Here is a 23,374-nt window from a genome sequence, read left to right as displayed (position 1 = left end):
TAATCTATGCACTTATAATTACTTTTGGCTTTCACATGCCTACCATATGAGAAATATTTATCTCTACAATTGTAATTAAAGCTTGTTAATATATGCATCTCTTCATTACTGTTTACGAGTAGTTTTGTTATTTGAGAAAAGAGACTCTGAATCAAATTTTTAAATAAATTATATATATATATATTAATTTATTATTAAATCAAATGTTCAAAATGTCATTAACCTTAACAATTTAGGGTTTATCAATATTTAAAGAATAAGCTACAATTGTTTAATGTCCTGGTAAATTCCCACAAAGTGAAAATATTATAAAATTACAAGAGAGGAGAGGCATATTATCTAAACGAGAATCTCAAGGTTATGGCCAAAGCAGCACATCTAGCTGTTGGAAAAATCGAAATGTCTACGTGGTTTTGTTAGCATCAAAAGAGATTCATGCACATTCCCACGTCAATGAAGAGCCTACCTGCATTTCCATGGCTTTATAATTGGTCCCCTCCATGCTAGCTAGTAAGAGATCGAAGATATATAAATATATATATATATATATACATAATTAATTAAATTAACCTCATAATTTTTCTTTATTTCTCTTCATTTTTCCTTGAAAAAATAGATTCTAATATTATTATACTACGAGAAGAAATGTTCGAGAGAGGGAAGTTAAATTTCCCATAAATATTCATATTCTTTTAGATATATTTTTATAAAAATTATATTGTAACGCCTAATGCTTTATTGTAATGTTTTTCTGCTCCACATGCATGGCACAGTCATTATCTAAGGAAGGTCATGGTTTTGAGCAAGAATTAAGGCAAAGAATGATCATAGCTTAAGAGTGATCATAACCGTCCAATATTAATTTTGTTTACCTTCTTAATTAATTATTTATTTATTTTTACGACCATGTGATTGGTTGTAATTAAACTTAATTACTTCTGCTTTCCCAAGTGGAAAGTCAATTAGGGTTCATGTTACAACCTTTAATTTAAAACATGTGCACAAGTCAACCTTTTTGTTGACTCTTTTTGCTTCAATTTCTTCTTTTATTTTAATTTATTTTCCTTTCGTGAATTATTTTTTTTATTTTGATTTGATGAATTTTTTTTCTTCTTTTGTGCACAGCAGGATATATTTTTTTTTTTGCTTGTTTTCTCAGTGGAATCATTCAAACCTTCATAAAATATGGTCTAACTAAACTCTTAACTATAATAACTGTAACGAAATAAAAAAATATCAAAAAAATATATATTCAAATAACTGATGGGGGGATTGAATCTGAGCAGAACATGAATTAATGCTTCAAGTTTCATCCACCATGAAACAAGTTTGACTCTATAAATATAGAGTGAAATTGAAACACATGAGACCACATGGAAGAAAAACCTTTGAAATTACAAATCAGGGAATATAAACAGACTTGCATGAGACTGTGTTGGTATTGAAATTAGTCAAATTGGATGAAAATTTTCCTTAATTATTTAAATTTTTTCAACAAACTTTCATGTGCTGCCAATGGTCAATGATTCTGTGTTCTTGACCTACTAATTAAACTGCTCTTGCATTTTCCATTCAATTCATAATTAAGGGCATTTCTTTTATTAGGCCATTTTTTAATTAGGTGCATTAATCTATGATTATAAATAAATGAAATGATCTTAACCCCAAAATATTTGTCTTTTTGTTGTTATACATTCTAGTAAGCCCTTGGTTGAAATGTTACAAAACTAATTTAATCACCAGATCTCTTTATAGACGAATTGTTTTCTTGAATTGAACCTAAAATTTACCCTAATTCAATTAGATGAATCCAATTTTTTTCATGTAAGTGATTTTTTAAAATTAATTACACATATAAAGATTAATATACAACCGATTAAGCCTAATCTTAATAGTTATCGTCGAAAATTTCATCGGCCGCCATGCATAAAATATATATTGATAAAACAGATGGAGATATTTTTCGATTTTGCCTAGACTTAATTTTCTTTTTGGACGATTAGACCTAACACATTCAAGAAATTTATAAAATTATTTTGTAATGAAAGAGACTTTACATAAAATTTTTTGTTAGAGATTATCGATTTAAAGCCAATAAAATCTTTATTTTTCCCTATATTTTCCTCGATTGACAATTGTCGAACTTTCAGTGGCTTGTCATTAGCTATCAAATATCTCTTAATCAAGAGAGTGACAATCAACTAAAGAGATCGAAGTAGTAGAAAACCACCTTATTGCTAATGCAAGTGTACACAAAATCAAATCCAAGAAGAATAAAAGCCGATTTTGCAGAACAATTTAAATTAAGGTGATGGAAAGTTTAGATCAGTTCAAACAAAGTTGATATTTGTTCATCCAAGTTTGATTTTGATCTCCTTAATTTGACATCAGCCTACTTTCATTAAACTAGTCCTTTCATCACTTTCAATGGTATGCCCCCACCGGCTCTTAAATTCTCAACTTCCGTAATATTTTTTTATATAGATTGTCAAATTTTGAATTGACATTAAAAATCTAATGTTTTAGCAATAAATTACATGACAATTTCTATAATATCTAGAGGTTCCTATCATTTATTTATTTAGCTTTGCACCATTGGTGTTGATATGCTCAACCAAATGGCTAACAACATGCACCAATAGGAGATAGATCAAATACCTTTGTGGTCACTAATTAAATTGATTAATTCATGTATCCAAACTTGTTTATTTTTTTTTAGATAAATCAAATATTCAAATTTTTGTGGCAATTACGTGCACAAATTTATTAAAATATTTTTTGGTCAAAAAAAACTTATTAAAATATTCATGCAGCAAAAAAATTTTCAATTCGTGACATTATTATTACTATTGTGAAACCAATCATATAATATCATTTTACTAATCTATATTCAAACTTGAAATTTTTAATTTTTTAATATCCAATTATGAACACTAATTTAAATTCAAACTCTAGATTTTTAACCTGTCCCTTGTGAACACTGCGACTAACTGATCATACAGATCATAAGTCAAAGAAGTTGGACCATATGAATATCCAATATTTATGGGTGAAATGAATTAGGCCCGCAAAGTGAAAAATGAGCCACAGTTTAATTTTTGCCTGACACGAACATCGTAAGGCAAGGGACGATCTAAAAAGGGTGAAGCATGGTGCGTGCCATGTGAGAAGGAAGATGACTGCCTCAGTCTCGTGGGTCCACACCCATATATTCAACACAAGTTTTGGATAATTTAGATGTTGTGATTGTGACTCTGATTGTAGCAATCGCGTCGGCTCCCTAGTCAGCCTTTTTTTTTTAGGTGTTCCGTACTGTCGTTAGTCACTTAAAAATTAATATTTTCTAAATTAAAGATTTAAATTTATGAAAAAAAGTATAAAAAAATTTTTTACTCAAATCTCGTCTCATGTTAACCAATTGAGTTATGCTTAACTGACAAAGTTACGGAATTGGTCATGTTCTGTATTGAACCAAATTTTTTTATAAGATCAAATATTTTGCAATGTAGAGTTATTTTTTTATCCAATTATGAGAATAGTTTCTTTGTGCCAATTTAAAAAGTTGTACATGGGAAGGTGGTCCAAAAATCTAAAAGCTTATCATCATCAGCACTGTCCATGACACAAATTGCCTTTGTTTTTATATGTTTTTGTCTAAATATATGCTCGAGATGGCATTTTTTTAAACAGAAAAAGATAGTAGAACTAGATATGAAAGTGACTAATTTGCCATAACTGAGTTGGAATTGGAATATAGATAATTTGAGGCTGTGCTCGTTTATTGAATTCAATCAAATGAATTGGGTTTCTCTTGGCAGCACAATCAAAACAATTTCTTCTTTCCTAGCTGTTTTAATCCACATTCTTACTCATACATATAGTATTACTACTATAAATCCAACTCTTTCGTCTTATGATTCAAATACGAAATCTTTTAAGAACCAAAATTTACATTGTCGAGATGTGTTTAAGAAAAAAAAAGAAGATAAATTTGTTGCTTTAAAATAATAATAAAAACAAAATAAGGCAAATCAAAGAAGCAAAAAAGTGTTAGATGCAATTATCCTGATCCTGAAAATGGACCCATTATAGCCAGATGGTTGTATGATGCATGTGGATGGCATGGGGGCGGGTCCAATCAGTAATCACCAGCTGCAGCAGATGAGCGAGAGACCCCTATAAAAACCATGGACCAAACCCTAGAAGCCGAACAAACTTGGGAAGAATGGGTTATGCGCTGTGATCAGGTGAAGATGGGACCAATTCAACAAAACCTACCAAACCCTGTGTCGTTATCCTCTTCTGTTTGTACACAATTGAAGATCTATTATATATCCATGTATACGGCCTAATCCTTGTTTGAACTACCATTGCCAGTTGTACGAGTCGGCCCGTAGAAATTTCGATTGGACCATGAAAATCTAGGGGAATTTAATGGAATTACACTTGTGGTATTAGTAGGAAAGGGTGGTCCAGCTGCGGTCCTTGAGCCTGTATGCCTCATTGGTAACCTTGGTCCCAAACCTATCTCCCTGGGAAAGATTTTCTTGTGGTGACGTGATTCTGAAGTCCTCCCTCCCCTTGTGCCACCCAGCTGAAGGCTGAAGCTGCTCGCCCACATATCAATTATTCCACGAGGCATTCACAAGGATTGCCAAGCCAAAATTTTCGCTCCCCCTAATTGAACGATAATTCTTTGCATCATTTTGTACCTTGTCGCTTTTCATTTATTATCATATACTGTTAAAAGTCAATTACGGCTTTCCTTCTTTTCTACATTGCTTATCCTTTTTTCTTTTCCTTTCTCTTTATAATGACAGTTGAATCCTTCATTTCAAAATTGTGCCGACTGCCAAGAATGTAATAGCATGCAAATTCGAAATTTTGATCAGAACACCTTTTTTTTTTTTTTTCTAATTTCCAACTCAATTCTTGCTCTTTGATACAAAAAATATAGGCATGCGCCTTCATAAATACTACAATCTTGAATTTGAATGAAAAAAAGGAAGTTGAAAGGCAAAAGAAGTTCAAATGGAAAGAAAATTCCCAGGCAAAAAGCATCCATGATAATAAATCTTTTTAACTATATATATACGTTTCCATACCAGGTTGCTTTATGCAACAAAAAGGGTAGAGAGGGATCCATGTCTCAGTCACCAACTACAATGACACTGTGTTGTGCATTACACCTTCACTTCATAAAAAACAATTAAATAAATAAATAAATAACCTACCCCTTATGGCAGAAGAATAAACCAATATCAAAAAAAAGGAAAAAAAATCAAAGAAAAAAAGCCAGATCAACCAAACAAATGCGTCCCCCGCCCTCATCAATGACAGCTTTTACAATTTCAATGTAAAAAAAATTAATAAACCAATAGAACATTTTACAACGGAAGATGAAAAAAATATATATCAAGAGGGGAACATGAATTGAATTTACAACAACCATTGAGTTGCCAATAGTATTTTCGAGTCCCCGTTGCCGAACTTGACACAAAAAAAAAAGGGGGAGACGGGAGAGCACATCTAGGCCTTTCCTAAGCCTTACTCGTGTAAAAATTGGAAGGCTGGATTCTCAATAAGTTCCTCTGCTGGTTTCACTTCCAAGAATTCTTTCTCTTGCAGTGAATTGGAAAGGTCATCAACAGAGAAGGGAATGCTGTATTAAAAAGGATGGATTAGTTTGTTTCTACAATTTAATTTCCAAAGCTTAGCGTGTAATAAAGTCAAAAAAATCATTCAGCCAACTATTACAATCTTTGATGCCAATTATTCTTGTTTTCAAATACTCTGGTTAGCCTGTTCATATCACACCAACTATATAGAATTGTTCAACTCTTCCTGAATTAACATTCTCATCCGTAAAACCTGTCCCAATGGGAATTTTACTTAAGCAATAAAAGAAATCAACTCTTCCTAATAGCGGACATAGTACACATGCAAGATGAAGGAACTTTTACCTGGAATTATCATCCAATAAAAAGGAACTACCAAGAGCATCGTTGGAATCCTCTGTCATTAGTACCCTCATGCTGGAAATAACCTGTAAAGGAGTACAGGTTGCCAATCAATCATATCCGCTTTATGAACTTCTGGAACAAGCAAGAAGAAAGATCTTGCCACACACAAACTTACATCAGGAGATACGCTTCGAGTATTGTAGTTGTCATCCCAGTACAGAGTACATATTCTGTATAATTGCTGTACACTAAGAATCTGAACAAACCAAAAGTTATTGTCAGAGAGTGAGAAAATTGGGGGCAAGAGAAAAAGAAAGAGGGAGAGGCATTACGGGGCAGAGATCATTTGTAATTTCATCATATGAAATTCTGTACTTCTGATGTATAACCTGTTATCAGGTTTAATAAAATTCAAATTAGAAGCGTAACTCCACAATTACTGCTATCATAAACCTAGGGATATAATCTTGAAACAACAATATGCCCTTCCATGGGTAGTGAAAATGAAGAAAATATTAATCAGGAAACAATATTCTGAATATAGCAACACAACTTAAGCAGGTCCAATTTGATATAACAATGATTAAAAGGGTTAAGGGAACATGATTAAATAGATTTAAAAAGCAAGACCCAAGACAGTTGAAGAGCCACATTGTGCAAGCAAACAAATGCTTGTATGCATGTTAGACAATCAATATGATTGTGTTACCTAAAACTTTGAGCGGCGTCAAACATAATAAAATGGAACCAAATGACTGTATGCTGAAAGGATTCTTAATATGCTAAATAATCATTTTCAAAATTGTCAGTAGTACAACACCTAAAGTCAAGGACTCAAGACCAGATAACTAAGAAAGTCAAAGACACTTCCTACTCCAAACACCAAAAAGTTCAACAATGAAAAACAAACAAAACAACCCATCACATTATCTATATCGTCAAAGAATGTCTCGACATACCAAGAATCCAACAGCCTGTCTTATGTGCTTAAGTTCATCCCATGATGACCCTGCATACTGCAGTTCAAGGCAAGTGAAGATAGTATCAGCACAGTTATGGGCCTTAAATAAGCCATTAAAAGTAAGAAAAATAGTACAGCAAAATTATGTAGCAACAACTCCATGTATAAAGAGAGACGAAAATTACAACAAAAAAAAGTTACCTCTTCTTTTGCCTGGCAGCACCATAGCTCTAACTCAGCTAACCCAGCCTTAACGTATTCACCATTGCTAAATGTACAACACTCACGACGTAGAAGAAGGCTGGAAAATAATAACAAATGTCATTATAACTAAACCATTTGAATTAAAACCGCAAAGGAACAAAAATAAAACAAAACATTACCTATTAAACAATTGTACATTAATGTAAGAAAATGTTTGAGTAAAGATCTTCTGGATGAGAACTGGAGGAACCTGAAAACCAAGCAACTTTAAAAACCTCTGTGCATTTAACTACAAATCGAGATTGACAGCAGCAATGAAAGTTTATGAAGGCAAATTAGAAAGAAAATCTCAGGTTCCTTACAAAATTTTCTTTCAAAGTACTGAGGAGGGTGTTGAGGCTATCAATAATGCTCTGCCAGTGAGTTGAAGGAGAATCTTTGCCAAAGGACCGCCCAGATCTTAGTACACTTCCCTTCGATGTTCTCGGTGCCTAAAATTCAGCATAACCAATACGAAAAAAATCCTAAGGGATCAAGATTATCTTAAGTATAGCTACCCACCAAACAGCTGATGATGCAGATTCAAAATGCTGAACAGGAACTAACTGAATCACAAGATACCTGGATGCATAGAGAAAGCAAAGATGATAACTCTTTCTTCAAGTTGTCTCTAATGATTCCATAGATCTTTTCCACATATGCTGCAAGTTGCTGCTTGAAAAGCAAAGCAGGGTATTTTGCCTCTACTTGGCGAACTACTGTAAGCGCAGCAGCTGCAGCGAGGTTGTTGGAAGAAGGAGATGAGCGGAAACCCTGGATGAAGAAAGAAAGGAATGTAAAAATAGTCTTGTTCTTCCTTAAAAATAATATACTTAATGGGAAGAAAAGAATTTCAAATACCATAGTCATCCTTCCAAATAGAGAGGTTGCAGGGGTTGGTTTCCGACTTGGAGTTGCACCACTTGAACCAGAAGCCTTTAGACTTTTTTGGAGCAAGAACAATAATGCTGATGTGTTGGCCAACCAATAAGCCATATGACCATTGTTTTCTTCATTCTACAACCAAAGAAGAAGTTTTCATCCTTGACTTATTACTGACACCTTCATACTATAGCATAAAGAAACAAAAAGTACATAAAAGACTCCCAGAAAGTAGAACTCAGAAACAGAAGTGTAATCTTCTAAAGCAACTATTTCACAATGATAAAAGTAGGGTAACCTCATAAAAGGGAAGAAAATTGTGTCAGCAAAAAAATTCAACAATTATGTCACATGCTTATCAGAAGCAAGAGTAGTAACTCACCTTTTAAGGAATGCATTTAGAAAATGAGATTGTTATAACAAATTAATGAAAATAGGTCAAAATCAAAATTAGCAGAAAACGAAAGGCATGCAAAAGGTAGAATGATGAAGGAAAAATGAAGTAGATGACATTGCCCGCAACCATTACTCTAGGGTTGAGCAATTGGTTGGTTTTGGTTAATTCGGTTGTAAGTTAACTTAGAAAAACCGAACCAACTGATTAAAAGAGTGAAAACCAAAATAAACCAAAGCGAAACCGAATCAGTCGGTTGGTTTTTTTATTTTGAATAGGCAGAGGTGCAATTTGCAAAATAGATTGATCCATTTTCAAAAAGGATTAATCCATTTGCAAAAAGGATCAATCTATTTGCAAAAAATCTATCCCGTTGGGTAATTTTCGGTCGGTTCTGTTCATGATTTTCAAAACTACAAACCGACTGGTTACACTGCCCAAACCGACCACTAAACTGAGAAAACCACTAAACCCAAAAAAACCAACCCCAATTTAATTGAATTTCAGTTTTTTGTCTGTTTATTCAGTTGAAACCGACTAATGCTCACCCCTACGTTACTCCACAAACAAGATTATGAATGATACAATCAATTACCTCAATTGCAGAACCAATCATCTGAATGAGACGATCAAACACATTGGTCCTTTCTGCTTCAAAAGATTTCCAGTGGAGAAGACATTTATATATGGTAAATGCTGCAACAGGTTTTCCATGACTGAACCCAATGTCTTTTGTAACACAATTGATCAGTGCATCAATGTTCTCCTGTTGAAAGAATGGCAGCAAACATTATAACTGACACACTGCAGAAAAAGAAAGCTTGGAGACGAAAAAAAAAAAATTGGCAAACACATACATGTTGGCGTTCAAGATTGGATCTTCGCAATTTGCCATCAGATTCTGTGCCAACCTTCTTCACTGGTGTCACACTCTGTGGTTCCTGCAGCAAAAGCCCTTGTAAATGGTCACATTACAGAAACTAGATAAGTATGATCATAAGTAGAAAAATCAAGCATGTAACATACATTTGATTTGTTCGCTTCATCCATATGGTGACCATTTTCCAAATTCTGAAAATTTTAAAGCAAAAGGATAATAGGAATTATCCTCATAATGACTAATGAGGCAGGATGATAAAAATATCTATGCTATATTTTACCGGAAAGACTGGAATTGGAGGATGCTGTGAAATCCTCTTAACAGGTGAATTTAACAGGGTTTGCTGCCTCAGAACTTGGTTTTCAGATTCCATGTCTGAAATTTTTTCTTCAAGACTGCTAACAAAAGAAACAATGACGACCAGAAGAAAGAAAAAGAAAATGAATAAATGAATAAACACAGTTTCAGCAATATGCACGCAAATAGGCTCTGCCCCAGATTCTCATAGTTATTGTTATGAATCTACCTCAAAATCTTTGCTCAGAAATGGCACAAACTAACCTGTGCATAACAGTCTTCAACAGAACTATTTTTGACTCTGCCTCCAAAGCTTGTTTCAACCTTTCTTCACTTAACTTGTTTGTCTCTTCAAACTTTTTCTCTGTTTCATCAATTTTCTTTTCCAACAAACTCACCATATCCTGCAGATAATCAGCACATGAGCAATATAATTAAGAAATTAGTGTTCTATCAGGCTTAGAAAGCATCCCCAAGATGTTCCATACATATGTCCACTGAATCTTTGCGCAAAAACAGATATTAGAGTAAGCCTCCTCACCTTCAGTTTTTCATTCTCACTTGTAAGCTTCTCCAGCATCACGTGGTCCACCACTGGAACCTCTTGAATTACAGGGACGACCTCAGCTGCCATTTTGGCAGCCTCACATTCCTCGGCAAGCAATTCTTTGGTTTCTTTAAACTGAAGTTGCATGTCTTGCAAAGCAGACTGTAGTTTTGCATTTTCTTGTGCTTTAGCCTCTTCTATGTCAACCTACAGAGTAAGACAAGAATGTATAAATGATGAGAAAAGAAAAAATATATAAGCACTACAGCAAGCAGGTAGAGGTGTCCCTGAACTTCAGTTAGGCCTTGGAGACATAGCCCAAGCCCCACATGTAGGACCATTTATATAATTAAAAAATTAAAACTAATTTATATTAATATTTCAATATTTTAAAATAATTTAAATGGAAATACATTATTTAATAAATAATTACTTCAGGCCAGACCAAGCTAAGACTTAAATTATCTTAAAGCCCATCCCAAAGCAGCCGGATCCACAGGCAGGGATCACATAAGAAACACTTACAATAAATGCATTATCAAGTTATTTATTCAAAGCAGCCACATAACCTAAACAATTTGAAGTAAGAGATAATGCATAAAAAAGTTAATTCCCAAGTTAATTCCCTTTCTCAAATAACATAACACATCGAATAAAAAACACAATGGTATGAGAGATGCCAAGCACACAATGCCTCAGTTCTGTATCTTCCTACCTCTACTGGATTCAAGATGTCCGACTAGCTACAACCCACAGAAACATGCATACACACACACACAAAAAAAAAACAAAAAAACAAAAAAACAAAGAAACTAGCTTCAGCTAATTTATTATCAAGCTTACCCTCATACGTTTCTCCAGCTGTAATCTCCATGTCAGTTCCTCAACTTGTTTTTCCAGTTTGTTCTTAGCAGCTTGCAGAGCTCCAGTTTCCCTAGCAGCCTGCAAATAAAAATAATTAACAGAAAAATCCAAGTGATATATTCATAGAACAACATATTAGCATACTTAGGGTCTTAGAAATACCAAATTGTTTCAGAAAATAAAGTTTGCAAATAAAGTAGAATAAGCATGTCTGGTTCTTTGCTTCCCTCCATTATGTAAGCTAGTAGGACTATAAATATTTGGTTGCTGATACGAAAGATTTCTCCAGAGCATAGGAATCTTGAATAGGCTTTAACTTACACGAAAAAGAATCAAACTCAAATTTGAAGAACCCCCAGAATTATATCTTAGGAAAGATGCAATTTTTTAGTGTTCTAATTTCAAATTTAAGCAAAAAAGAAGACCACAAAAACAACTTTGCCAACCAACAACCATTTTCAAAGATATAGAAGATGGAAGACAGTAAAGATTTCCAATTTAATTTTATGATAAAAAGTGCTGCTGGAAAAACAAAAGAAAATGAAGATGAGAATACCATCTTAAGCTTCCGCAGTTCTTTACGAGCAAGTCTTCCTCTCCATGCACATTGTGTTGCAATTGCTGCATTCTTCAGCTTCAGATAATGCAACCGGGCCAAGTACTTGCGACATTGGCTCTGTTAAGTACAATCAAAGTCATTCCAAGTTTAAAAAAGTGACAAGTACGAAACAAAAAGAGGTTCAACCACTGAAAGCAAAATTGAAAAGGAAAAGACATTTTTCTAAGAAGCAAGGCACATGCAGTATGATATAAGAACAATTTAAAATTCTTGACCTACCTGAATTGTAATTGCTGCTCCAGTCTGCCTTCTGAAGCGTAGCTCATTGCGAGCAGCCATCCCCCGCATACCTGTCTGAATGGAAACAGCAGAGGAAAACAATTCTTTATAAGCTTTCCTAGCAAGATGCATACGCAAATCTCTCTGGATCCTCAAACTGGCTGTTTCTCTTCTCATGCCTTCGTAGACTTTGCGAGCAAGTTGTCCTGAAATCAGCGCAGACAGAAACTATCAACCGGTGAAGTAATAACAAATGCCTTAATAGGGAGTAAATTTAGTTAATTTAAAACAGCCACATACAAAAATGCATTAACAGGAACAAATACCTCTGCAGACAGATTGAATCTGTAATGCAGACCGACGGAGCATAATAAAACTTCTGCGAGCTAAATAAGAACGAATTTTCCTCTGGATAATGCTAGCAGATCTTCCTAAGACTTCAGTCCTACGAGTATCTAGTTCAGCCATCTGACCAGCCCTGAGAAAAACCTTCATCTTACCAATCTGCCAAAAATAAATTGGCATCAGTATGATGTTTCACAAAATTCAACCAGAACAAAGATAAATAGAAAATGAGAGTAAACATTCATGAAACAATTGCATGCATAAACAGTTTGTTCAATGGCAAGGAATGAACTCCCATCTGGAAGATGCTTGTATTGTTTCCATATGAATGTATGCTACATGATGCTCACATCCTCAAGCAAGAAACATAAATGCTAATAACATTAGCCACCATAGAGCACTTATAACATCAAGTTTGTAGCTTGAATCCAACAACTTAGATTCTTAGATTCTGTACATGACAAGTGTTTTCCTCTTTGCTAACAGTTGCGACCTTCCAGAAAATTCTCAATTGTACTTGGGGACCTGTTTCCAATGTTGTTTCCTAACCCAATCTAAACTTGAGCACTTTTACCCATTAACAACTTAAGGTCCTTCATCAAATAAATCTTTTGACAAACATAACAGACAAGAGTAGAGTGGAATCTCCTCAGTGTTATTGCCAGTCAGCATAAGCCAAAGGCCAAACATATATATCTGCCTGTTGCATGTCCGTAGGCTAGCTTTTACTGACATCTTGATGACATGGGATTTTGCATAAGATATATCCTAATGATTCAAGAGGAAATCTAGCAATAAGGCAAGGAAACTCAATTGACTTGAGGATTGTTTGAATGTCCATCAGACATTTACCTGATAACCCTGAAGTCCCACTTTCTCTAGAAGCTTCTTGCAAGCAGTAATCTCATCCGAACTAACATGTATAGTAAACAAGTCAGGGTACAGTAACGAAGGAACCTCTTGAAAGCCAAGAAAATTATTAACTGTACCTTCCATCCAAAATATCAGGTGCGAGGAGGCCAAATCGGTCTACAAATTCATCGAATGGTTTTCTCGTAGGATATCCAGCACAACTAATCCTGATTGCCTCCATAACACCCTGAAGTGAGACAAACAATGTGGATAAATAGGCAAGCAGTTCTAACTAAATACCAACATACGTTTCAGCTCAACCTCATAGAACATCATTCTTACCCCACACCGTAGTTGTTGTAGAACATTTTTATTCTCAAATATTGATGGCTTAAGAAGATTATTGGGCTTTACACAACGTATGTAATGTGGCTCGGTGGAACTTAGAGTTTCAAGTAATGCTTGTAATTGTTGCTGTGTAACACCAAAAAGAAAGAATACTTAGAAACCCATTAGATTAGGAAAAAAAAAAAGTAATAATCTGACTTCAAGAAAGAGAAACACCAGCACACCTTAAATCGTGAACCTATTGATGAGAATTTTGATGATTTGGAGGATTCTTCGGCTAAAGGAGGAAATAAACCAGAAACAAAGGAACATTTGGAAGCGCTCAAAAGGGCCTGATGTTCAGCAACAACATAATCTTTGTTCTTGTCCAGGAACAATTCAGTTTGATAAGTGACCTAAAAACACATAAATAGAAATCCATTCACTTCTAACTTCTTAGTTTAGTTCTACGACATGAATTTACTATAAAGAGAAGCAAACTTACATCACCAGCATAATGGCAAATTGTGAAGTCGCTACGGGACAATTTGGGCTTGCTGAAGCGCTTATGGTTTTTAAACGTCTGGTACAGCTTCTGAGCAAATGTTTCATGTGTTGATCTTGGAAACATGCTTTTAAAAATTTAAAGGGGAACATACAAGAGGGAAAAAAAAACTCAGCAACATCAAGAACAGTCTTATATAATTAATAACATATAGTTAAGTATCTGAAAGAAATTTTAATCAAATTTTGAAAAGTCAAAGATGAGTAATTGCTCACTAAATCTTACCAAGCCTCATCTAGAAGAGCAATTACGCCACCTGGTTTCTGGAAATCAAGAACAGGAAAAATGACAAACATATAATAAATAAAATAACCACCACACAAACACATGGACCATTTAACAAATTTTATTCATTGATGTCAAAGCCCGTCCATATACAGGAATATGATTGGTAAGACAGTTCAATAAATTAGATAAAACATTTTTATAACAAGAAAATATTTTCTTTGTGACCAGAGGAAAGGAAAAGAGAGAAAAATGCCAGAGCACACAGAAATGCATGAAAGAGATCAACTCATTAGAAGTTGAAAGGTAGTTTCTCAAGCACAGAGATAACAAGAATTACAGACATAACAGTACTCAAGAAGTTGTGGGTCCAATGATAATTAATAAATCAATACCGACAATCCAACATGAATGATACTAATACAAGATTCAAAACTATGGTTAGATATTACAAAAGAAATTATTGTCGCATGGAATTTAAAACCAAAATATGATTTAAGTAGCTATTGACAGACCCATCACTCTTGTATCATTTTCCACAGCAGTTTGATTGAAGCAGTCAGTACTTTTTTGCATTGCTTCCACAAGAAACTCATTTGGACTTGTTAGAATGAAATGCAAATAATATCATTTGGTCTAGTTATAACTGAATAGATTTTGAATATGCTAGACCATAACTGGTGGCCTATTTAGAACTATTTCAACACCTGACAATTAATCCATCTTCTCTTATCTCTTTAGATTTCACCTTTCCCATCATTTTTCCACCAAATTTCTCCTGTTTTCAAGCTGAGCATTTTATGTCACAATCCTCATCAATCAGGTTTTCTCCCATGTTTTAAATTTTTCCATGAGAATAAAGCATCATAGATGGCCATACCACTTTTTCTTCTATATAGCATGAAAACAACGGTACATAGTTAATGCAACATGTAACATCAAGTACAGAAAAGTGTTAGGCACTTTGGGTTATCAAAAGTTGAGGCAATTTCATTTGTCAAGAAGATGACCAAAAGATCTTGAAAATAAGGAGATGTGACCGCAACATTACATAGACTGTTCATCTACCACATCCATCCTACATGTGCTCTATGAAAACAGAGAAAATTAAACACGAATGCAACTAGAACTGAAATCACCATACAAAATGTAAGGAAACAATACCAAATAGTTAGTGGGCACGCTTTATCACAAATTGCTTTTAATAGAGATGTATGGTCAACAACACAGAACCAACTCCACAACTATACACAGATTCACTTTAGTGGTGAGTCAATATTCAAGGTACAGATGATACAATACTAAAACAGTCTGTAAAAGACCAGCCCAATTAATTGGAGGGGTAGGTTCAACTGACCTTTTCAATGAGGTCCAGAACATCCTGATTATCAACAAACTCAATGTAGCTCCAATTAATTTCTTCTTTTGTATACTCTTCTTGCTCCATTTTGAAGACATGCTGAGGAGCCAGAAACTTATATATCACAAACTACGAAACGAAAACTGAGAAATGTTAAGCATGATGTGGTACGTCTTTCAGAAACAAACCTGGTTGAAATGCTGCTGCAGTTTCTCATTTGTCAAGTTAATGCAGAATTGCTCAAAACTGCAAAGCGGTACATCAAACATCAGACAAACAGAAGCCAATAGCAAGCATCCAAAAGGTCATAGTGTTACAAATTTTTAATCATGATTAACTTTATATATCATAGATTCCACAAATAAGAAGAACAATTGGATCTATCGTTCTGTGAACTCTCCATGGAACTCTGCACCATCACTGTCAAATTATACAGATTACAGGGTAATATACCAGTCTCTTCACTCTTGATGACTACAGCAGCAACAATGCCAATCTCATTTACCAACCAGATATTAGTTGACTGGTCTAATCAAGATAGCAACCTCCTTGATGTAACTATAAATGTTGTCACTTAAACGATTCTAATGTATCTATGCATTCCACCACATTAAATTAGGAATCCACAGAAAGACTCTTGAAAGACATTATGTCACACAACTAGGGCATTTTCATGAGGAAAAAAATATAGCAAGCTAAAGGTAAAATGCACAATAGAACTGAGAATTTCAAATAACAAGCTCAACAATATATTTCATTTCAAGTTGCTCAGCCAAACCTACAAAATTGGACAGCATAGGGCTCAGAAACTCTCATTCTACATTTAGCAGAAGTTTTGACATCAAAGAGCCAACAAGTACAACAAGTAACATATGGGCCTTAATTTAAAAGAAAAAGATATTTATCTTGGAAACTGATTTTTAAGGCTCCAGTCAACCTACCCACATGTTTAATTGGTTAAAAACAACCACAGGGAAACATCAAATTCCACAAAAAAACAAAACACACGCACTTGCAAAGATCATGGCACCAAAATTAAAATGCATATTTAACAGTCCTACATATGCCTCAAAAAAGACAAGCAACAAACACACAGACCACAAAATGGCAATGTGATTTAGATTTAGATGCTCCCACCCAATAATGCCCTTCCAAGTGCCAAGCCCATTAACAATGTTCAATGCAACAAATGTTCCCAGAACCTAGGAACAATAGGACAAAAGATATGGTATATCCAATTACTTTTTCCAAACTAATTAGATACTTAAGAAAGAAAAAAGATTTGGTGAAAGGATAATTATTTGCATGACAGTTGGGAAATTGAAATTTTAAATCAAAGGGTAACAGAAGCATAATTAATTACTTAATTGCAAACAGAAAAAGTAAACTGCACTCCCACTTGTAAAGACAACAAATGCCCCAATCCTAAAGCTCCAGACAATTATTTCGACCACTTGTATAACAAAAAAAATTAGAAAAGACTCAAAAATATTAGACTCCATTTCCAAAATCTATCAGATCAATCAACAGAAACACTTTCATTTCTTGCCTCTCCACTTTCCTCAAACAAGAAAATATTTCTTTCACATTTCATTATTAGTTTTTTTCATTGAGAGTTATACCAAGAGTGAACAAAATCAGGTGAGCTCCACTGTTAACTAAAACCAGAAGAGAAGAATCCTAAAGTGCAAAAAGTCCCAGTGCACCACCTTCAAAATGCCTTAACAGGTAATTTAGTGAAGAATAGGTTCTCAAATCACTACCTCTTTTATTATCAACTAATACATGACTGCCACAAGTATTAAACATGCCTCTTTGAGACACAACTTCCATTTCTATTCATTGGTTTCAGAAAACCAACTACCATCAATTATAAAAACAACAGGCATACCGGTTAAGCACCTGTTTGTCTTGAAACTCTCAAATCCATAAATATCCAGCACCCCAATTAAGAACTTTGAGTCAGGATCCTGACCAATTGAACTATTGATCTTGTCCACGATCCTGTGAGAGTTAAAAAAGGAAACCCGCAGTCACAAATAAATGCCCAAAACTGAACAAAAACGGAATAACAAGCACAGCCAACTCTGAAATGTATATACTCAGACAACAAGAGTGCACCATACCAATCAAACAACCTCGAGTACACAGTTTTAGCCAAAGCATCTCTGCTAAGAGCAGCAGATTCTGGATCCAGCCATTTTGTAATAGTTTCATCACGAGTTACAATAACACGCTTGCACAGAGAATCTTCTAGTAACTTCTCATCACACCTAAACAAAACTGGGGATTAAACATGCTCCTTTTTTTCTCTTACAAGACCGTATGAAGTGAACAACTATCAAAGAAATGTCTTTCATTCAATGTTGGTGCATGTCTGTGAAATTGTCCACTTACATGAAAAGCTCAGCAGCAGTTCTTAGATGGAACCAAGATTTTTCATCTTTGGGCATTGATGAGTCCATTTCCTTCCCCTTAGCAAAATCAATGTTCCCAAGATGGAGAATTGCAGCCACAACTCGAAATATTGCATCCTTGCAAGGGGCAGATGCAATAATCAAAGGATGACAAAGAAATTTTAGAAAACATTGTGCTTAAGGATCATCCCACGAGATAGTTTCATTAATATATTATACCTGCTCATCGGAACCTATTCCAACAACATCCATTGCCCTCCTCGTTGCAATGTATTCCTTAGAATCATCAACTCCGTCCAACTCATAGCAGTTAGATTGGTTCAGATAGTGAAACGTTCTTGGGTTTCCCAATTTGTAACACTGAATATCCTGAAAAGTAAATAAGAGAAAGAAAAGAAGGACGGGGGAGACAAACATCCAAAAGTATGAGAATTGATGATCTCAAGCACTACAATCTCATGTATGAAAAAACTGTTCACTTTTTTCTGAGGACATAGAAATGTGAATCACAAGCTGCATACCTATCCATAACTGAACAGAGATATAGGTTCAACAAAATTTTCCTACTCTTTCACTAAAAGAGAAAGTGAACAAAATGCTAAAAAGGGTTCTTGAGAAACAAGGAACTCCCTCATTTTTTTTATATTCTAAACCACAAGTATAACAAGATATGAACGTCTCTTGACACCACTAATGTGCTAGGAAATCCAATACAAAAGCATTTGACATCAAACTTGGAAAATAATAGATATGATACACAAACACAGCTTTGAAATCTAAATTATTTCTTTAGAACCCAAAAAAAAAAAAAAAAAGCGAAATAGGAACCACACTGTGTGCCCAAAAAGTAAAGATTATATACTTATTTATAAGAATTCATGTCAGCAATCACATCAAAAGGATACCACCACACAATCTCATAATATTGCTATCTCAGCAGCCTCTTAGTACCTCCATTCACCCAACAGTACATAATGTCTGCAGTAGATTCTCAAACTAACCAATCTCCTCATTCAGTGATCAATATGAAAGATACAAGTCCACAACTGAAATTATGCCCAACCTCAATAGATCACATAAAACGTCCTAGTCCAACCAAATCAATTTGGTAAAGATATATGTTAAAGTTAAACTCTTCATTTTATAAGTTGTCCTTATATTGGCTTAGAGAACGACGTCAATAAAAAAAAAAAAATAAAATCAAAGATAAGAAAGAGATGGAGAATCAAACAGAAAAGAGGGACAGACTGAATAAGAGACATAATAAAGAAGATCATAGTTGGAACCAATTTACAACCTTCAAGCATTTGCATTAAAAATAAAAAACCATATACATATAGATTGATATCTGAAGCTAAAAATAGAGAGATCATTCTCACAATCTAAGTTCCCAACATAAATCCTGTTCTGGAGTACATTTTGGTACTAAGACAATTCAGAATTTTTTAAAACTAAACATGGAAAATGCTTACTGAGAGAAAGAACATACACAAACACATTGTATCAAATACTCTATAGGCAACTTGATAAACAATCAAAAGCCACTTACCTCTGGTGGTGCCGCACAAAGCATATAGAAACAGTGATAATTTCTCTCTGGGTCAGACACTTGACAAACACGTGATCTTTCTAGCAAATAAGTTCTGATTGCAGCTCCTGAAATCCTTCCCCTCCGATCAAATTGAATCTCCACAAACTTACCAAAACGACTACATTCAAGACAAGCAAGATTAAATAAACCAATGATTCTGACATAGAATCTACTGTACATGCAGCGTACGAAACGTGTTAATAATAGATATTCTTACCTTGAGTTATTGTTCCTAACAGTCTTTGCATTGCCAAATGCTTCTAAAACAGGGTTGGACTGCAGATTAGGCAAAAACAACAAGAAATGTTGTTAAACAAATTTACTAGGATGATATATTCAAACCATGAAATTAAATTTATTGTCACACAAATCTAAATTTATAGCCATGTTTTACCTCCAGGACTTGCTGCTCAACTGTTCTTCCCTCAGCAGCAGCTCTCCCCCCCATGTAAGCAAGATATCGCATAAGCAATTTTGTGCTTTCTGTTTTACCAGCCCCACTTTCACCACTAACCAAAATCGACTGGCTTATTCCCTCATTAATCATTAGTCTGCATTTATGGAAACAGCAATTTTCATTGTAAAAAAGGAGCAATCATATAAAATGAACTTCTTCTGGTCAGTACAACAGGGTACCTGTATGCAGCATCTGCTACAGCAAAGGGATGTGGACTCAACTCACCAAAAGCTGCCCCTTTATATTGTGCCATCATATGGCTATCATAAAGATGAGGTAGTTTTCTGAATGGGTTTACAGCAATCAATATATTTCCTGTATATGTCTGGAAAACACCAGTTGGGGCAATTGCCTCATTCTATCAGTAAATCTTGAAAAACATGAAACATAAAGATCACCAACATTCATCAATGCAATATACCACAAAGAAAGCAAAACATGCAACCATTCCACAGCAATCAATATATTTCCATTATAAATCTAGAAGCACCATTAGGGGCAATTAACTCCTTTTATCAGTGAATTTTGAAAACATGATGAAACACAAAGATGTCACAACGTTCGTCAATGCAATATACCACAAAGAAAGCAAAACATACATCCAGTCCACCAAAGACATGTACAGGAAAGACAAAAATAACACCCATACATTGAAAGAAAAAGGTGAACATTTGCTCATAATCTTACATATATTTCATTCATATCATATCTTGATCTTAAATTTTGCAGGACTCCCGGTTCATGCAAGTAAGCCAGCTTTGTCATATCATCAACTCCACATGGTGGGGCCTCAGCATCTTTAGGATAGACATTTGAAGCCTTGACAACAACCTGTTGCAAAAGTTGTAAAATAGGTAAGTCAAATTAAGCAACTAGCTCATCCAAGCAGTCTATGTTCTCGATGAATTCCCATAATATCATACTGGACTTGCATGACTTGCAAAAGCGGGAAGGGAAAAAATTTTATGCTACATAAACATGATTGTGGCAAGAAAATAGCAATTCATCAATCAGCATTCACCAAAATAGAAGTGACTGAGATTCATATGCACACAGAAGAATCGATTTAAATTTTATAGAAGCAACTCACCGTCTTCCCTGAAGTGCACAGAACTTTAATATCTTCACCATTAGCCTCCACGACTTCACCATCTATCCAAGCAATGTCAGAATCCTCTACCCAGACAAGAGATCCAACTACAAGACTGGTTGTGGCAGCCTACAAAAGCCAAGAGTGACCATGATTCACCAATTCAGTAGAATTATCCCTTATAGACACTTTTCAATCAAGATTCAAGCATTAAGGCAAAACCATGTAGATAAGTTCTCCTTGCTTTTCAATCTCCAAATGACATTTATAAGGATAGAGCAAAAAGACATGCAAAGAGTTCACTAGTAAAAGAAGGATGTTAGGCAATCATCATTCCAACTTCATTAGAGATAACAATAATAAAGGTAAAAACTCAGTTTAGATCTAGGAGACAGGAACTATATTTCTTGTTGGAAAACATTTTAATGGAAATGAAGGGATTTAGGACGGTTAGGTAACCCATCTAAAACCCAATGTCATATAAACAAAAAAGATATCATACTTTTCACGCTCCAAAGTTGGTTATACAACGGATAAATCACAACTCACAAGACAAATCACACCCCCAACTTTGAATTGACGCAGCCATTCTAACCATCAGCACAAACTCATAAAACCATACTTGAAATCAAATCGTCATTCATATTAGAACAAAATGTACTACTTCAAGTTTTAGTCAATGGCAATATGGTTTTTTACTGAAACCTTATCGCCACCAATTTTCAACTAACCAAGCAAACCAAAACAGTTAAAATCCTAAAAAGTGGATCTTAAGAAACACGAAGATTAACAGATCAAAACAGAATAACAACTAGCTTCAACTCAAGTTCAGATCGGTCAACAACAACAACTCCTCAAAATTACAAAACATTTTCTTTAAACCAAGACCGTCCGAAGCTAGAAATAAAAAATAATAACACAATAATTAAATATAAGAAAAAGGCCAAAAATATTATCGACAAATTACCATTTTCTTGACCGAGATTTATCGGATCAGAAACTTTGGTTGCTTCTCGATCTACTCCCAAGGCGTTGAACAACGATCATTCAATTTCAATCCAACACTTAACAAAGAAAACTGTTTGAACTGGTCTATTCTAAATAAAAATAACAACAATAATAATTATTACAATCGATTTACACTGCAAAAGAATTCCAAACAAAAGAAAAGAACGAAAGAAAGAAAGAATCAAAAATGAGAAGCTTAAGCCTCTTCAACAAAGATTTTAAAATATATTTTCTTGAAGAGATTAAGCCTCTCGTTTGCTTTGCTTACGAAAGCAACCCTCTGTTTGTTTTATTTTCTACGCTTTTCTATTTCTTTTCTTTTCCTTTTCTTCCTTTTCCCTCCTTCTTAGGGCTGGTCTTGCGTGACTCTTTTAAGTTTATTTTATTAATTTGTTTTTGTAATTAAAAGGGTGATTAAGGAAAAAAAAAGTTTTTTTATATTAATTAGGAACGAAATTCCGAAAAAGCCCTAGATTTGAGGATGTAATTACTAACTTCAATAACCAGTAAGACTGGGTCAAACTAGAGTCCAACAAATTAAAAAAGGGGTGTCCTGTCCGGTTATTGCAAAATCGAATTGGAAAGGCGGTGAATAATGGTCGGTTGATTTGGAGTTACGTGCGGTTGCGAGCTGTGCAGTTTTTCAAGTTCTTTTGGGCGATGTTTGTGGAACAAAGTGGACACCAGAAATTGATGGGAAGAAATATCAGACGCTTTTTATTGTCCCGGGATATTAAAAAAAAAAAAAAAAGGGGGAACTTTAAAGTGATGTGATGGGCTAGGCCCACGGCCAGGTGTGGCTGACAACAGATGTTATGCAATTCCAGGGGGACCAATGCAATGTAACATTCACAAGCGAATTTCAAATTAGGTAAGGCACCAAAGTGAAAGGGTTCAGTCAATATTCTTGTTTAATTTTCCAAACAAGTTTTACAAAATTACCATGTTTTTAATTAGTAATTTTATAATCCTTCATGGAAATCTCATCACCAATTGCGTAAAAATAATTTTGTAAAATAAACTGCTTAAAATTTATTTTATTATTGATTTCACACATGTTTTCATTTTTCTTTCAAACATGTACTAAACCTCCATTAATCTAAAAATAAAACTTGCAAAGGCATTCACAAGAACTGTGTAATGCCTAAGTGGTTGAAACTTGAAACTTTAACATAATTATTTCCAAGTTTTGCATGGATTAATGTTAAAGTTAATGGGAGGAAAATGTCCATACATTAATTATTTACATTTTTTCCTGTATGTGGGGG

The 23,374-nt window shown here is 34.4% G+C and overlaps 1 protein-coding gene across 4 annotated transcripts; it reads right to left on the bottom strand.

The window, feature by feature from the left end:
• Positions 1–5,064: 5,064 nt before the first annotated feature.
• Positions 5,065–22,460, bottom strand: LOC111305362 (myosin-6-like). 4 transcript variants are annotated; one of them, XM_022902834.2, is made up of 39 exons: positions 22,066–22,460; positions 21,099–21,227; positions 20,696–20,839; positions 20,188–20,333; positions 19,946–20,102; positions 19,769–19,827; positions 19,510–19,669; positions 18,180–18,329; positions 17,941–18,077; positions 17,670–17,816; positions 17,446–17,547; positions 15,732–15,789; positions 15,541–15,642; positions 14,184–14,221; positions 13,899–14,025; positions 13,639–13,809; positions 13,409–13,540; positions 13,204–13,313; positions 13,067–13,127; positions 12,196–12,373; positions 11,870–12,075; positions 11,588–11,707; positions 11,011–11,109; positions 10,162–10,374; positions 9,885–10,024; positions 9,604–9,721; positions 9,470–9,514; positions 9,301–9,384; positions 9,039–9,209; positions 8,029–8,184; positions 7,750–7,941; positions 7,491–7,619; positions 7,308–7,378; positions 7,126–7,225; positions 6,923–6,979; positions 6,296–6,352; positions 6,139–6,219; positions 5,964–6,046; positions 5,065–5,662 (listed from the first exon to the last, which is right to left on the bottom strand). In XM_022902834.2, the coding sequence occupies exons 1-39, from the start codon at positions 22,066–22,068 to the stop codon at positions 5,548–5,550; spliced, it is 4,548 nt and encodes a 1,515-aa protein (XP_022758569.2). In that variant the 5' UTR covers positions 22,069–22,460; the 3' UTR covers positions 5,065–5,547. The 4 variants fall into 4 exon arrangements, with proteins under 4 accessions (XP_022758569.2, XP_089607036.1, XP_089607037.1 ...); XM_089750910.1 differs by having other exon boundaries at positions 9,604–9,718; XM_089750911.1 differs by lacking the exons at positions 17,446–17,547; positions 17,670–17,816.
• Between the last annotated feature and the right edge of the window lie 914 nt (positions 22,461–23,374).

This window comes from Durio zibethinus, chromosome 21 (genome assembly GCF_047325235.1).
Source record: "Durio zibethinus cultivar Kanyao isolate XHJ-2024 chromosome 21, ASM4732523v1, whole genome shotgun sequence".
Classification (NCBI taxonomy): domain Eukaryota; kingdom Viridiplantae; phylum Streptophyta; class Magnoliopsida; order Malvales; family Malvaceae; genus Durio; species Durio zibethinus.
The sequence above is the reverse complement of the archived record's forward strand: the minus strand, read 5'-3'. Positions and strand labels throughout refer to the sequence as shown.